Source organism: Camelus bactrianus, chromosome 7 (genome assembly GCF_048773025.1).
Source record: "Camelus bactrianus isolate YW-2024 breed Bactrian camel chromosome 7, ASM4877302v1, whole genome shotgun sequence".
Lineage (NCBI taxonomy): Eukaryota > Metazoa > Chordata > Mammalia > Artiodactyla > Camelidae > Camelus > Camelus bactrianus.
The window spans coordinates 63,758,034-63,776,105 of NC_133545.1; the positions used below are offsets into that span (position 1 = coordinate 63,758,034).

Below are 18,072 nucleotides of genomic sequence, written 5' to 3' on the forward strand. Positions count from 1 at the left end.
TATAAGCACCTATTGATTCTATTATTTATTGCAAAACCAATGTTTTATCAGAATTCCTACAAGTTCCTAAATTTTAAAATTGTACAACATAACTGACACCATGAAACTTCTCATTATTAATGCCACAAACATTAAAAAGTACTTTCAATATATTGAGGGAAAAAACCCAGTAGAAAAATAAACAATATATAAGAACAGGCAACTTACAATAGCAGAATTACAAATGGTCAAGAAACATATGAAAAGATGTTCAACATCACTAGCGGTCAAGAAAATGCCAATGTAAAAGATATTTCATTTTTAATCATCCGAATGGCAAAAATTTAAATGACTGGTTAGTCAGTCCTAGGAGTGTAGAGAAAAACAGTCTTTCTATAATTTACAACCTTGTGGGCAAACATCCCAGCTAAATTCATTAAAACTGAAATTACGTCTCTAGCTTAATAAAGAAACCCAATAACTAGATATCCAAAAGAAATCAAGTAGAAAGGTTTACACTAACATCCACTCCAGAATCATTTTTAATAGCAACATACTGAAAACAACCCAAAAACCCATGAATAAGGAACAGTTTCAAATTATGGTGTATCCATAGTATGAAATAATACGCAGTTATTAGAAAGACTGAACTACATAGAGATGCACTGATGAAAGGATATCCATGACATATTTTTAAGTGAAAAAAATTCATACACACACACACGTATATATATATATATTATTTCTATACAGCAAAAAGAAGTAAACCCAGATAATACCATATGTTCAAATATACCTCTACAAGCAAAGGGAAAAGCACAAAAGAAAAAGCATGCCACATTGCAAGAGTGGTTTAGATAATGAATGGAAAGAAATGGAGACAAATAATTTTACTTCAAATACATTTAAAGTGCTAAATTGGTTCTCAGGATCATGAAACGTAGTCACTGGAATAATGAAACGAAAGCACATCATTAAGCCTTCATATAAACTTTGGCATCTTCCAACTCCTTAACATTTGGGACAATTTCCCACATGGTTGCTAGGTCAAATCCTAGAAAAACCTCATTCTTTTACACACAGAAATCCAATTTCTGATACAAAAGAAATGAAAGAAAGCAGTAGGAAAAACCACTTTTTATCTGTTTGTATAAACAAATGAAAAAATATGTACTGTAAACTCAACATAACACTATTTTGGATCATAGTAATACCTAATTGGTATATTGAAACCAATTAGGACTTCAGTATGGAGTTCCAAGCTAGAGCTATCAGATTCTCCTCTCCCGAGAACAGTGTTATGCTAGGATTCCAGTGGATCTCACTCATTATTGGCAAAGGTTTCTCCATGAAGAAAAAATTAGGATAAGGTCTAAATAATAATACTCCAATGAAAATATTTAATGTTAAAGCATGCCTTCCAATCACTAAATGAATGCAATTACTTCTCTTTAGACAATTTTTTTTAAGTTATGGTAGGAGATTAGATTTTTGCTCAAAAAATGCACAGGAAGAATGCTAACTCTTGATTTAGAAAGATCTTTTCCTACCTTCACATTATCTGGATGCAGTCCCCCAGGGTGTTTGTCCATGTACTGACATAAATCAGTGTGCTAGAAGAAAAAAGGGAAAATGTATTAATGTCCCTCTGGCTATAACATAATGAATCAATATTTTTCTACTTCAAAGTCACCATTACTGTCCAAACAAAGCAAATATAAGACAAGTGGGTGGATTTTTCAGTTATGCAGTTGCATGCTCCTCCGACTCCTTTTTAAACCACTATCGAATTATTATCTTTACCTCTAGGCTTTGTCTTATGTTAAACATACCTGTGTATTAGAAGGAACTTATGTCCACAATTTGTTAATTCATTAAATGCCGAATTTTCTCCTCATTGAATATATATCTCAACTTAAAAAAGGAACTCAACTAAAAAATATATATCTTAACTTAAATAAACTAAAGCACATGCACACACACACACAACCAGCCAATCCAATTACAATTTCAGTTATATTGTATTTTCCAAGTGTAAATGCAGGTTTTGATTATTTATTTAATATGAGATGAAAATAATACAAATTATTCTAGTAAAATTAATCATTGGATTTATTTAAATTTTTCATGACTATATTCATTAAAAAATAATTTTCAGATTCTCAGAACTCCTAAATATATTTGAGAAAATATTTACTTTATAAAGATTTGATTTAAAAATCAATACAAATACTTTCAAAATTATAAATTAAGACAAATACATCCAGATATAACTTAAAGGAATATCTCTAGATAGCAACTTAAGCTATTATTCTTTCAAATATTCCAAGTTCAAATTTTACACAATTATATATTTTTTTCTTAATACTTTTCTGCTTATATTATGAGCTACCTAAAACTTTGAAAAAACCTGTAGAGTTGCTATTTAAATTTTTCTAATCCTACTAGAGGATACTATAGATTTTTAATACTGAAACATTTAATTATTCTTTAAAAGCCAGTGATCATAATTCTTTGTGCTCCATTACCAGGCTTCAATTACGCAGGAACTATAAGTTTTTGATAAATTCAAATTACACATTTAATGAATTGACAAATGATTTATGAACCTCAGACTGCCAGTTTGTAACTCCATATAATTAATCTCTCTGTCCTTTCAAATAAGGCTGACACCATATCAGAGCTTATGGAAGAATATATAGTATGTGAGAAAGCATTTTTTTGTCTATAATATGATACACAGAAAAACGGTGTTATTTAAGATACTGCCCATTATACCGTAAGATCCATTTAAGGGAGAACTGTAATTTGCCCATTGCTTCACACACAACAAGTAAAATGGTAAACAGAGAGTGTATCCAGTCATGATAATAATTATATATCCATGACTTGTTAAAATTCTTATTAAAATGTAAATTTGCAGTTTACAAGACAAAATCAAATTCACATTCTTTCCAAGATACAAACTGAATATAATGAACAAAGAATAACAGAAAGTCTAAAAATAAATAATGTATGATATATTATATTTATTATCATATTATATATGATATATAATTACATATGATATCATATGATATATATCATATTTATATATTGCACATTTACATTATTTATATTTTATGTCATTTGTACTGGTAAATAACAATAAAAAAGAATCTGTATATCAATGTAAGTATTAGACATAATAGGATTCAAGGAAAATGTATTCAACATTTATGTACCTAGCAACACGACACATCAATATAAATCAAAAACAGATAAAAGAAGAAACTAAAACTTTCACACAATCTTGAAGGGTTTAGCTTACTTCTTTTAAAAGCCAACAAATGGAACTGACAAAAAATTAAAAATAAAAAGAAGGCTATAAAGGATATGAGTAATACAGTTAAAAAGTGTTTAGTTTTGTGCCAGTATGGGCACATATGCTTTTGAAACACAAATGGCATACTCACAAAAACTTGACAATACATTAGACACAGAGAAAGTCTCAAAACTTTCTAGAAAGCAGAAGACATATTACAATCTCTCCCTACAACTAAATAAAATTAACATCACAGTATTCTGTATTTTACCAACTATAAGGCATACAATTCTTTTTATCTCTGTCATTGGAACCACTGCATTAATTTCCTATTACCCAGGCAGTAGTTGAAATATAATTGCCATGGCCTTTGTTTGAGCAAACTTTTTATTTTGCTTAATTTGCAGTTATTACCCGGTGGAATGAATCATCAACAAACAACTTATGGACCACTTGAGGAAGAAAGATGAAAAGATGAGATGTAATTGTTACCCAGAAACCATTCATTGAAAATTTCAGGTAAGATTTTATTAAAAGTGCCAGACTTAAAACCTGTAAGTCTCTCTCAATAAGCATAGAACAAAAAATCTGAATTAAGAAAAGCACTCAATCATAGTTTGAGTGCATTTTTTTTTTATTTCTTAGAAGAAAAGAGTACTGTTTCTGCCAAACAATGGTAGTTCAAGGTCAGCGGCAGCAGAAAAGGGAAGGAAGAAAAGCAGTCAATGGGAGGGAATGAGAAAAGAATGAAAAGGAAAATCTATTTTATTAGAAATTGAAAATTTTAACCTAAACTGTTTAAATCATTTAAAATGAATGATAATAAGATACTATATACATTTCAAAGCATTGGAAACTGATCAGTGTATTGCAACAGGAAAATTTAGATTTTTAGGTACATTAATTTTAACACAAGAATAACTGAAAATGGATAAAACAACAGTAAACTCAAGTTAGAGAATACCAAATAAGAAAGAGACCCAAAGAAGATAGAAGGGGTTCAGGTAGTTAGTAGTAAGAATTAACTGAACAGAAAAATTAGAAAATAACAGGTTTGATCAATTAACCAAAAACCAACTTCTTTGAAAAGCCCAATAAAACAAACAAATCTTTGGCAAGTCTGATTTGTTTTTAAGTGAAGGGCTTTGCCAAGATGTAATCAATATTAAAAATGAGAAAAATGACACAAATGAAAATGTGGAGATCTTAAAACATACTATAAACATATAGTACTATAAATTCATCAGTATTATAAACATCATTAAGATCAATACATTTGATATCTAGATAAAACTTATCTCTTTCAAAAAACATGAGTTATTAAATTTGATTCTAGAAGAAACAGGAATTAAAGAGCTATACCTGAAAAGGTGACTAAGTGCAGATGGTTTTAATGGAAAATTTTCCAAACCTTCAACAACTGATAGATAAAAATTACTCCAGAGCAAAGAAAAAGACAGCATGCTTCTCGTTCCTTCTTTAAGGTTACAATGTCAAAGAAGGCAAAAACAAAGGAGGGAGGAGAGAACTAACCCAATCCCTTTATGATACTGCATTATGAATTGTAGAAAGGAGGCTTCTCCAGAAATGAGATCTTGAGAAATTTAACAAAGATTTTTCCAAACCTTTTCAATTTTAAAATTCATATTTCCTTAGCTGCATGGCATGAAAATCTGTGCACACATACACACATGGCTGTCACATGCTGTGTAGTCTTGGGCAGGATAACCCCTGCATTATCAGCATCTGCATACATGTAATGACGATAATCCGAGTACACCTACATGGTGATACGTGGATATTGTGAAAATTAATGAGTAAATATCCATAACGGTTTTATAACACTGCCCAGGACATGATGGATGCTATAGGTGGTGGTGGTGATGATGATGATGATGATGATTTTCCGTGGTGTGTTTAGAGTAGGAAGGGATATATGGGAGAACTGCAATCAAAAATGGAATGATAAATACCATTAGAAAACTGGAACTCATAGGGGTGACAATTCACTCTTATATATATGTCCTTTCTGTCTGTGTGCCCAGAGGGTCTCATTCACACTACACAGCTCCCTGTATACAACCACTGAGACTATTTCTAGCAAATATACAATTAACCTTAAATTGCTCTGGGTGATTAGGGGCAAGAATCTTGAAAATCTCAAATGGAGGAAGACATAAGAGGTATTAAAGGGTCTTACTTTGCACCCTGGCAAACTTCTGTTCTACCTGCATTTAAAAATGTTTCTTTTCCTTCTCTCTTTTTAAGTACACAGTAGTATGCCTGAAACTGCAACAGAAGTGCCTAAGTTACAAATTTCATTACATCTCTTCTTTCTTTTTAACTTCTCTCCTTAGTTCAACTCATTGGACTATGTGACTCTTATGATTTGCACTGGTCCAGAAACACAGAACTAAACTTAACAATAATGCTGGGAGGTACTTCTTTTGTTATTCCTTTTTTTTTTAAGTCATCCTACCCCATAAAAGTTCTGAACAGAAGGCCCCCATGGCACATGACCAACAGATCACTATCCACTGACGAGACACAGATAACCTCAATAACCTCAGGTCCATCTGGCTTGACCTCTGGCTATTTCTTGTTCTAATACTAAAAGGAGCATCTTCAGAGCAGGTGCTGGTGACTGCAGATCAAACACAATTGCTCTCCTCCCTACAATCCCTATCTTGGCTCTTCGCTGACATCTCTACTTCCCCGCACTACATGACGCCTCACCTCATTTTCGTACAGCTCTCTCTTACTCACTCTGTCCCTGCTGCTGTTCTTCAAGGCAAGGCCTTAAGAAGTGCTTCTATCTGACAGGTTTATATCCGAATGCCTAAGAACATTTCATCAATCTTCCATGGAGTGGGTGGTTTTAAATGAAGCTATCAAATGTGGCTAGATTTGTAGACCAAGCAGAAGAGACAGAGCTGAAAGGGGCTGGAAAGGCTCAGTCTCCACGCTCGCACATACGTCTTTCAAAGTCAGGTTCCTCCTTCCTCACTGCTGATTACCCATCAGGTAGTATTTATTTGGTTATTTACATAGTGTAGGAGTGTTTCTAAGGGAAGGAATTTGAAGAACAAATCTGAAATCATAACACCCTGAATATAAATGTTTTCTGTGAAGGAGCCACATTTACTATTTGGGTTTCTCCATATTGATTTTATTACTCTGTGGCTGGATCAATTTAGAAGGTAGGAGAGAAATCTTTGTAAAAAGACAGGATATAGAAAGACCACAAAAAAATCAAAAAGACTTTTTATTCATAAGCACTTTCACACAATAGAGTCTCAGTTCATTTCAATCATATGTAGAGCTGAGAACTGCATGAATAACAGTACACAGCCATGAGACTTAAAGAGAAAGACATGAAAGAAAACTAGAAAGATAAATTATAAATATGATGACAATTTCAAAATAGGCCTGAGTGGAGAAGAACCCTTGAAAAGAGTACCAGGAAAAAGAATCTAGCCAAAGAAAAAGAGGAGAAACAAGCAGGATATGACATTCACCTTTTCATATTTTCCACTCTTCATCACTTACTCTTTTTGAAACTGAGTTTGAGTGAGAGGAAAGAAGCAGTATCTTTCCACTGAAAGACTCTCTGAAGACCACAGAGTCAGACAAGCCCTTGGACATAAAAGTTTACTCATATTCCAGGGAAGAAGTAAGTATAAGTCAATTGTTAAGTAGGCTTTGTCATAGGGTATGTGTTTATGTTTCTTTTTATTCAATGTATTGTCCATGAGGTGAGGTTTCCAATTGTTGGCTAACGTGATCAAACCTATTATTCAAGAGATACCAGGTTCCACAGAGAAATTATGCTTTTCCATTAGCACTGGCTTTCAGACTAGACTTTTCTTATTAAGCAGGAATCCAAACACAGCCTCTTCCCAAACACATGCATTTTTTTCCCCACTCTCCTATGTTAAGCATGATGTCCGCAATATCTGTCAGCTACTTCTGATGTCTTTCAGAAAAACTGCCAAAATATGACACTGAAAATAGCACAGCCTAATTTTTAGCACTTGGACTAAAAATAAGGATATCCAAGGATATTTCTGTTGGGATAACCAACAGAAATTCTCATTTTGAAGTTATGTTATACACAGCCTCCACATTCTTTACTTTTCATTTAGTTTTCCATTTTGGCAGCGAGAGGAAAGTCAGTATATTCAGGTTTGGTGTAATTTTTATAACATTGAAAAAAAAACTGCTTGACCAGAGTAAGAACACATGAAAAGATGCAAGAATAAAATAAAACTAATTCTGAATTTTTTTCTTCTTAAGGAACAGGCTTATTTTAATGTTTAAATACCAAGGTTAGCTATACTTTCATTTTGAAATTACTGAAAACTTGATTACAAAACAAAAAAAAAATTAAGTGAAAACATGTGATTTAAAAAGAAGATTTGATATGTTAAAAACTAGTTGACAACACTGGCAAATTGGAAGCACAAAAGTACAGAGCCCTCCTTTTCTGGACTGATTTTGTTTAAGAAGTTCCCTTGTCTTCATCCCAGTTTGATTATACTCCAGTCTCTTCCTTATAATGGGCAACTGGCCCATTATAAAAAAAGCTTTAAATAGTACTCTGACTGGTAAAAGAGCATATCAAGAAATCTGCAAATATCTAAAGGATAAGAGCCATTACTTCCCTCTTCAGTGGTTCCAAAATTAATGGCGACAATGGTAACTGTTCATGTGTCCAAGGCAGCAAGTGTGGCAGATGCTTTCTGGTGATGCTTATTCAACAGCAGGCTAATGTCACCTTTATTACTATTGTCCCAAGCCTAGGACACACCACAGACATTCTAATCAAAACCACACTTGAAGGATAGTCACAAATTTGGGGAGAACTCACTATCATTGTAGTTTTTAATCTATTTCACCTGTAGCTCATTAAAGTTGTTAATTCACTGGGGAATAGTTGCTGCTAGAGGCAACTGAAGAAAACTTGTAAGTTGAGTCTGCCTTTTCTTCTACAGCAATCAATGCCATTTTCCTCTAGCTATAATCTGTTTTAATCAGCCTACATTGCTGTAAGAATTAATACATCAAATTACTCAGCAGTTAGTTTCAAACTGCCCTTCTATGAAGTCCACAGGTTTAAATTGACTTTGAAATTGCTTTTTTTCCCATTAAGCTTTATAGTACTCCTCTATTTATTTCCAAATCATAATTAATGAAATTTTAATGTTGGAGTTGCAACATGTAAGCACTATTCATTATGATATAAATTAAAAAAAAAGAAAAAAAATTAATCAATTTTTCCCTTAAAACAAAATGATAGTCATTCAAGATGCTTTACAGAGAAAGTTTGTATCCACTATATACCAAAGGGGCTCATTTTAAAAACAGTAGTTAAAAAATAAAGCTTTGTAAGCATTCTATCAAATATTATTTAGGCTTTTTGCAAATGCATTGAAATCCCTTACCGTTAATGACAAAAATAAGACATTCATGAACAAGTACAGAAGTATTATCTCTTCCCTCTGAAGTAGAAATTCTAATTACAGCCAGATTACTATGTCTTAAGTTGCATTATAGGACATGGTATGACAATAGAGAAAACATGATCTTCTAATCTGTTTCATCATCACCCAAAAACATGTTCTTAAATGGAATATTCTCAGACATTCCACTGTTCCTGCAAAGATTTCATATTGCAAAGTCTATTTCTGGGTTATTTTATTTTCACCTGTTTTTATGCCACTTAGGAAACGATTGAAATTCTACCAGTAAACCACACACATATTTCCTGGGGAGGACAAGGGGAATTAACACAATAGTTTGTACTATATAAAAATCCTCCAATAGCAATCACACCATCCTGGCTTATTCCTAATTAAATTAGTCATTTCTTATCTTTTTAATCACATAATGTATTCTTTTCCTTTTGGCCGTAATAAACCTATATGTGACTTAGATATCCCATAATTCTACATAATTGGTTTCAGTCATCATTTCTGAATCCAAAATGCATGGGCAGCCAAATGCATGAGGCTGGTGCTTGGAACAGGAAGTGTTTCCAACCACATTCCCATCAAGGAAAACCAGCAACCTGCAAGATCTGTTTCCATTAAAACAAAAAATTTACTATTTGGCTTCTGGCAACGACACCAGGGGTAGAAGGACTATAGCTCTACCCAGGCAGTAAGACTGTCGTGAGTCATTCTCTGATAAAAAGAATACAGACATTTATATTTCAGTAGTTCACGTGTCTGATGTAGTTTCAATACTGTCATGACTAATGCATAAACCAAACATATATCTATATCCATATATCTGTCTCCATATATCCATATATCTATATAACTTATTTACTTCATAACACCTCTAGGAGGTATAAGTGATACTTCTTTTTAAACTTAAATAAAGTCAAAGTATAGATTTGGGAAGTTTCAAAAAATTGGGGAAAATCTTCTAGACGGAGCACATTGTGGGTCTACATTACCAAACGCTATTCCTGCAATAGAAGAATGTACAAAATGTGCTCTCTTGAAGCAGTGAAAAGCTACCTCGTATGGTTTATATGCTCCCTGGTATGCCATTCACAAGCCTAAACCATATGATAAGTTTTAACAGAGTAAAATAGCCACTTTAAAAAGATTGTCATGCTATTTTGAAGCCATGTTTAAAAGGAAACATAAAAAGCCAATGGGTATAAAGAATGGAATGCTCTGATCATCCAACATCCTCAAGAATTTGCCAAAAAAAAAAAAAGTTAACAAAGTGGGTCATGTAAAATTTTTGGAGTCAAAGTATGAGATGGGGAAAAAAAAGTGTGTGTGTGGGGGGGGACTGGAATAGTTCTCCAGAGTATCTTAACTCTGAAAACACCTTCTGGAGCTGTCCTGCCAGAAATATGAGAGATCCTGAAATTACAAAGTAAAAGCAACATGAGTGAAAAGGTTAGAAATAGTGAACTAAAGTGGGAGGGAGGAGAGAGAGAGAAGAAAGAAAGAGACGGGGAGAAGACAGAGGAACCAAAGGCAGCCATCCTGGAATAACTTTTTTCGCCTACAAAGTGGAGTAGAGGAGCCCTTTATATAATCTGAGCCTTAAGGGGTAAGAGTAACACCCACATAGGTACTGATCATGCCAGATATGTGGTTCAGAAGACTCTAGGGATCATACTATAATGAGTTTTGTGTACCTGTTATTTTTAATTTAAAAACAGTAATTCTGGGACCCATCATCACAAAGAAAATATGAAACAATTAGAATTTGTTAACTTTGTCACTCTAACTTTTTTTCTGGCATACCAACTCATATTCAAAGTATAATTTCAAACTCATAATGGGCAAAGTATTGCAATATGTATAAAGATGGGTAAAAAGTATTCACTATTCAGGTTCTTACTGATGACTATGGAGTGAATAAGAATGAGAATCAGATCAATAATACTCTCTTTACCTAAAATGAAACATTTGTAGCTTTGTTCACATCGTTTGACCAAGAAGTGACAATTTTAGGTGTTTTTGCTCCCCAAGGAAATACTGAGGGTGTATTAGAAGCAATGTTACTAAGATTTTACAATGCAAAATTAATATTAGAGTTCTTAAATATGGTTATGAATATCTGATTATTTATGGAGCAAGAGTGTAGGCTACAGACTTCCTAAACGGGACAAATCCAAATCTCTAGAATTGGCAAAATAGCCTGAAAAATAAATTAATACTACAAATGTAAAACTCATTTGTAACTTCTCGGCTCATGGGAATACAAAGAATATAGAACGATAAAGCTTTTGGACAAAGTCCTGGCAAACAGTGACCTACATAAAATGCATGTTAGTTATATCTGGTGAAAAAGGCAATTTATATAGTTATTCCTGTGACGCATCTCATGCATAAGTACATTTAGGAAAGATATGTTTTTTAAAAAAAATTAATTTTAATTATTTCAATATAGTACATAAAGGTGTGAAAGTAATTTAGGTTTCTTCAAACTCTTTATGAGTGGATTGCACCAATGTTATTTTTTTTTATGCAAGTTTTCACCTATAGGATATAATGCTCTGAAGCATGAGAGACTGAGGAGTAGTGCAACATGTAGTTAAGGATCCACAAAAATTGTAGAAGTTTCTTTTGAAGTAGCTCTTTCAATAGCATAAAACAGAATAGAATAGAGACCTCAGATCACGGGGGGGGGGGGACCTCACGAATTCTTGTCTTCTGAGTATTGCAAAGAGTTAAAATGGAGTGGAAATTTCAATGTATCTCTTTTTTAGGATCTACAGCCAAAAGTCAAATTTGCTAACTTACCTGACATAAAGAAAATTCACCAAAGATTAAATCATCACTCTTTTCTTTCACTACTAGCCTTGCTCAATCCATGGACAAAGAAAATGTGCTTAATTCCTTGCCATGCATGAGTGGTAAATTAAAGATACCCCAGAAAAAGAACTGCTTTATTTTTTCCTCAATCATTAGGCACCTATAAATTTACCAAGATAATAACTTTCCCAGGAGCCTGACGTATTTGGCAGATATATCTGATGTTTTGAATATGAATCCTGAAATTTCAAGAAGCAAAGACCAACATTATTGCTCCTCATGATATGTTTTAAATTTTTATGCCAAAATCCAGTTATGCATTCAGTGAACCAGAGCTAAAAATATCTTTAGAGCAATTTGCCATAAAAAGGTTACTGAAAAATTTTTCAAGAGAAAGAATAAAATCTCACCAAGTCTGTCTGGGATGAAGTCAGGTAGTGCTTTCCTGATGCTGCAGGCAGTTGAAAATACCATTTGAAAGTCAATCTTAGCAAAATTTAAAAAATTATTGGTGTTTAAATTTGAATCAATTACCAAAAAGTTTTTAGAAAAATCATACTAGAGAATTTGGTGCAAAGTATTTCAATATTTACTTCAAAATAAACTAGCAGGCCTAGCATGTAACTATCATCATCAACATACAAAGCTGCCTGTAATAATTTCTATCAACAGAAACATAGCAGAAACCATTCTTGACATGGAAGGTGACCCAATCTGTACTTGACCCTTGACACTATCTATGATACAGAAGTTTGTGGTAAGCAAGCTGCTTTAGTGCCCTCATTGATAAATCGTATGGCTTTTTCCATGTTAAAAAGCCAGAATCAAGTGTTTAGTAAAATCTTTTAAAATAATCATTATTTAAGTCTGTTTTTTTTTAAAGAATTTAAAATTTATCCAAATTTAAAATGGTATCAAAGAAAAGTATGAGATTTTTATACTAATACAAAGGGTGTATGAATTTTAAAATGTGGATAAATACTGATACACAACTACATTTACTGACTTGGAACAACAGTAGCATTAACTTCTGTGAGTTTTCAAATAGCTTAAAACACATCATATGTACTATATGAGTACTGGATACACATAAATAAGCATAGATTCATATACACATACAACATGCATGTGTGTGTGAATTATGAAAGAAGTTTTCAAAAATAACACATTGTAGCATTAGCTTTCTCTGGGGTGGTTGGATAGTAAGTAATTTGGGATACGTCAGTCGGGATAGGCTAGGTATGTTGTAATAACAACTTTTGCTCACAATTTATTGGCCAAAGCAAGTATTAAGGTCATACCTAAGTTCAGTACAGAAAGGAGGTATACTATTCCTTCAGGGACTTGGACCCAAATATACTCTAATAAGAATATTTAATATATACATATATGTATATATTTGCATTGAATTTTAAAAGAAACTTTTGTCAAGGACTTAATTTCAAAATGCTGCAACATTACAAACTCACTCAACTATTTCTCATCCAAAGTTAACTTTCTAGAAATTATTGCTATACTAGGTTAATTTTTTTCCCTCTGAACTTTGAAAATATTTTGCTTTTCTACTATATGTCTGATATATTTCGATATGTTAGTCAGAACATCATACTTTAACAGTAACTTCTCTAAAAGATAACAAATCCCTGTTTAAGGGTTAAATTGTATTTTAAAATTAATCTTTATAACTGTGTCATAGGCTAGGTTCTCCAGATGAAATTTGGGGCTACAATGTGCTCATTACGTAAACAGAAGAAAACACATGTGTTAGGTGAAAGGAATGAAAAAGAAGCAGGTTGGACAACGGATGTGAAAGTGCAATGCAGGCAAGTAAAGCCTTTGTCAACCAGCAAGAGAGCTGCCCTGCGCTGGGCAGAAATGACCGGGCTTTCTACCCCCACCTCACACAGTCACCAGATACCTGATGCCTGGGGAAAGGCATGACCTCGTTCAAGATGGGCCCCTGCAGCTGAGCCAGACCCTGGAGCTGCTGACTGGGGATGCATTCTGGGCATCATACAGCTATGCTTGCTGTAGCTAGGCAGCAAGTCCTCCTTTAAAGAGGACATGGACCTCACATTTCTGTGTCTGTCACACTGGGTAAGGGTGTTTTAATGAAAACCTTGAAAAATGACTCTACATTTGTGTTACACAAAATCATGTCTAATGTACCTATTCTATGGAAAAAATATCAATTTGGCAAAGATTTATAGAGTTTCTACTGTAACTGTACTATGAGACATGCCAAATGAGATCCCAGCCCCTGCCCTCAGGAAGACTAGCTGCCCATTCATCTTCCACAGATGTCATGATGAAAGACAAGAATAATCGTGTTGCCCTGTTCATCCTTCACAAGATACCACTCAGTTCACTGTATTTTTAGTTAGGTGACATTTACAAAAACAAAAACTGAAAACAAACAAAAATCACCACAAACACCTTAATCCTTTCTTTTCTTTTAATAAATATTCTGTTACTAATCATTCCTCCCTGCATCTCTTTCCCCAAGCATCACCGACTATCTTGTTGTTAGAATTAGATATTGTTCCTCAGTATATTTCCCAAAATCCTAGCTAAAATACTCAACATTTTGTCTTTCCCTGGTTCTTTTAAATTCCCTACCTGAGTAAAAAGGGCAGAGAAATAGAAAGAAAAAAGAAAACAGATTCGATCTTCCCAATGTCTCTGATGATGGCTACAATGAAAGATAATAACGGAGATCCAAACAAAGATCACATAGTCAAGAAAAAAAGGGAAATCCCAGAAGATGGAAAATTCTTACTTAGCAAATAGCTGCCATGACAAATTAGTTTTTCAGATTCTGAATTATGAAATAAAAATGAGGCATGAGCATCTGCTGGGGATTTACAAACCAGACTCATATCTGCCAGGTAAAAAGGAATAAATTACTCACTTGAAGTTTGATGTTAACTTTACAACACTAATGTTCACATTCTAAAAAAGAAGTCTCTAATCATACATAGTAATGAAAAGCATACTGAACTTGCAAAATGAGCAACCTATTATACATTCTTAATAATTAAGTTTCAAAGTCAGAACCCTTCACCACTGTTTATTCCTTGCACATGCACTTGCATTGTAAAAATGTTCTCACTGGCTTTAAAATGCTATCAAATGCATGGGTGTGTGTTTATACAGTCTATCAACATCCCACAATCATCACAACAAATGACAAGAAAAAACAAACAAACAGAATGGCTAACCTACCAATTAACAATCATAAATATTTTCCATCAAGACAGGACAGTCACACTTCAGACACTGCTTGTGTGCCTAAAATTTTACTGATGGGATGATAATCTAATAACAGTTAATTCAAATATCTTCACTCCCACTAGCCTTGTCACATTTGATAAAATCCAGTAATTGATAAATAGCAAAGATTTATATGCTTCACAACCATTAATGTGAAAAAAATTATCTAATTACACAGTGACATAATTACACAGTGACAAGCTCAAGCATTTGTTCATATTTAAACCTATTAAGAATGAACGCAATTCCAAGGTAAAGATGGCAAAATGAACATATGTACCCATCTTGCACTCTCTTGAATCTCCACTCACCAAAATTTTAGGAACTCCAAAACAGATGGTAGCAAGTTTAGCATAGCAAAACACAAACAAACAACAAATGGTTTATTAAGCTGGCATCAGGGAAAGCCTAGAGGCAGCCTTATTTGTATGACAGAACAACCAAAAGGCTCAGGCTAGCACCAGAGAGTGGGACTGAACAGAGGGTCTACATACAGAGGTCTAAAACATGAAAGAGCAGTTGAAAGTCTTTTCAATAGCTATTTAATCCTAATATCCCTTATCCCACTTGGCTTACATAGGTTAACTGCCTCCCCCAAACCTAGAGAGGGTAAAACAGTGAACTGGGAAACCCAACCAGTTAGGGATAGGGATACCATCCTGAACAAGAGGGATTAAGTGGATTTCTATCCCCGATTCTGTTTCCACAAGATTGGCAGCTAGGCCTCTATTTTCTAGGCAGGAGTTTAGGAGAATCTTCATTCGGAGTCTTACAGCACTGCAAGGAAGGTGGATACTGATATCAAGGGTTTTCAACAAAGTGGCTTAGTCATTTCCTACAGTGAGCTTCATGGTGAAACAGCCACCCAACACACTTGGAGCTCCCAATCAGGTTGTTACTGCACTACGTCTAAGTACAGCCAGATAGCTAATAATCACCAGTTATCACCCTACAACCTCCAATGTTAATCACAGAGACCAAAACAAACCAAAAAATTTTAATAGAAATAAAAAATACTGTTAGAAAAGCTTCAAGAAAACTATTATTAATATTTTCAGCAAGTTAAGAAAAGGTATTGCAACCTTGGAACAAGAAAAAGATATTATAAAATGGAATATTCTGAGAACAAAAAGATATCTTGGAGATACTATCAACAATATTAAGTTTTAAAAATTTTCAATAGAATAGGTGAAACATAAAGTTGAGAAAATGTTCCTTAATGTTGAACTAAAGGAAAAAAATAATTAGGAAATAGGAGAGAAAAGACAAGAAAACTAGAAGAGCAATCCAGGAAGTCCACCATTTAAATAACAAAAGACCCAAACAGAAAAGAAAAAGTGAAGGGAGGAACTCATAACAAAATCATTTAAGATAATTTCTTGGAACAGAAGGACACATGCACATTAAAACAGCTCGACATCATCAGTCACGAGCAAAATGCAAAACAAAATGACAGTGAGAAACCACTACACACCCCCTGTAATAAAAAAGACAGACAATAACAAGCACTGGCAAAGGTGTGGAAAAACTGGAACCCACACACACTGCTGGTTAGATTGTAAAATGGTGCATCCAATTTGGGAAATAGTTTAAGACAGTCCCTCAAGAATTTAAAGGTAGATTTATCAGATGACTCAGCACCCCTATTCTTAGGTACATACTAAAAAGAACTGAAAACAGAGACTCAAACAAATCCTGATTCTATTTTCTTTTATAAGCTATGCATAGCAAATGTTCATAGCAGCACTACTCACAGTAGCCAAAAGGTGAAAACAACCCAAATGTACATCAACTGGTAAGTGGATAAACAAATGAGGTATTATCCAGTTAACCATGATTAAAATAATTTAAAATAAATTAAAACCTGATTAAAATAAAGAGATGTTTATTTGGGGGTTGTTTAGGACTATCTCTGGGAGGCACGGATTCAAGAAGCATTTGAATTGTATTCTGTCAGACTACAAAATGAAGGAGGCTTACAAAAACAGAAATTGCAAGGACACAGTTACATAAATTGTCAAGAATTATGACTGGAATTGGCAAGAAATAAGGGTGATTGTTTAGCAAGGATGGTTGGGGTCTGAGATGGTTGCATAGTTACAAGGCGGGACCTTAAGACCATAAAATTGCAGCTTTGTTCTCAACACAGCTGATGGTGTCCTAGGGTTCAATGCAATTTAGAGAAAATTCAAGTTCTCAGTGGTGCAGGCACATGTTTGAGATCAGATCTTCAGCGACTACCTGACCCAATTTTTGTATGCCTAAACTATGATTATACCATTATAATGTCAATTTGTCATCAATCCATACCATGGACTACTATTCACCCATAAAAAAGAATGGAGTACTGATACATGCTACAACATGGATGGACTCCAAAAATATTATGTTAAGTGAAAGAAGCTTGCACAAAAAGTCACATACTAATGATTCAATTTATATGAATTGTCCAGGCAAATCTAGAGAGATATAAAGTAGATTAGTGGTTGCTAGGAGTTAGAAGGGTAGAGAATTTAAAGTGACTGCTAATGGGTATGGGACTTCTGTTTAGGGTGATGACATTTTCTAAAATTAGATAGTAGTGATGATTCCAAAACTTTGTGAATATACTAAAAACCACTGAATTACAAATTTTAAATGAATTGTATATGAATTGTATCTCAATAAAATTGTCATGTATATATTTTTTTAATGGAAAGACTTGAGATTCCAGATAGAAAAGGTACACTCAATGAAAATAAAGCTACACCTTGCTCTAATTTTTTTCTTCATGATGCTATTTCAGAACACTGGAAATAAAGAGATGTATTTTAACAGAAAGAATGGAAACTAGACAATAATGGAGCAATTCCATTAAAATTCTAATGAAATTATTTCCAATCAAGAATTCTATACCTAGCCAAAATGTCAATCAAATATGGGTACAGAATAAAGATATTTTCAGAAATGCAAAGTCTCAAAAAAAAAAAAATCTTCCACATACTCTTTCCCAGAAAGCTATTAGAAATTAAGTTCATCCAAAACAAACCAACAGGAGATGGAGGATAGAAGAGCTCCAGCTGCAGCGACAGGAGACGCAACAGACAGAGGCTTGGGGAGGCCCTGAATTAATGGTAGAGATGAAAAATGAGACATTATTATTAATTTCAGGGAAATTTAAAATTGAACTGAAGGAAAAAGTAATTACAGTATACTACATGCCTCAGCTACAAACAAGATTTATAATAG

The 18,072-nt window shown here is 33.6% G+C and overlaps 1 protein-coding gene across 5 annotated transcripts in view; it reads right to left on the reverse strand.

Moving 5' to 3' along the window:
- Positions 1-18,072, reverse strand: part of CDK14 (cyclin dependent kinase 14) — a 610,838-nt gene that overhangs the window by 241,495 nt on the left and 351,271 nt on the right. For all 5 annotated transcript variants that reach the window (XM_045519926.2, XM_045519925.2, XM_010959446.3 and 2 more), the window contains one exon: positions 1,530-1,592. In XM_045519926.2, coding sequence (XP_045375882.1) covers positions 1,530-1,592 — 63 coding nt within the window. The remainder of the gene's footprint in view (positions 1-1,529; positions 1,593-18,072) is intronic.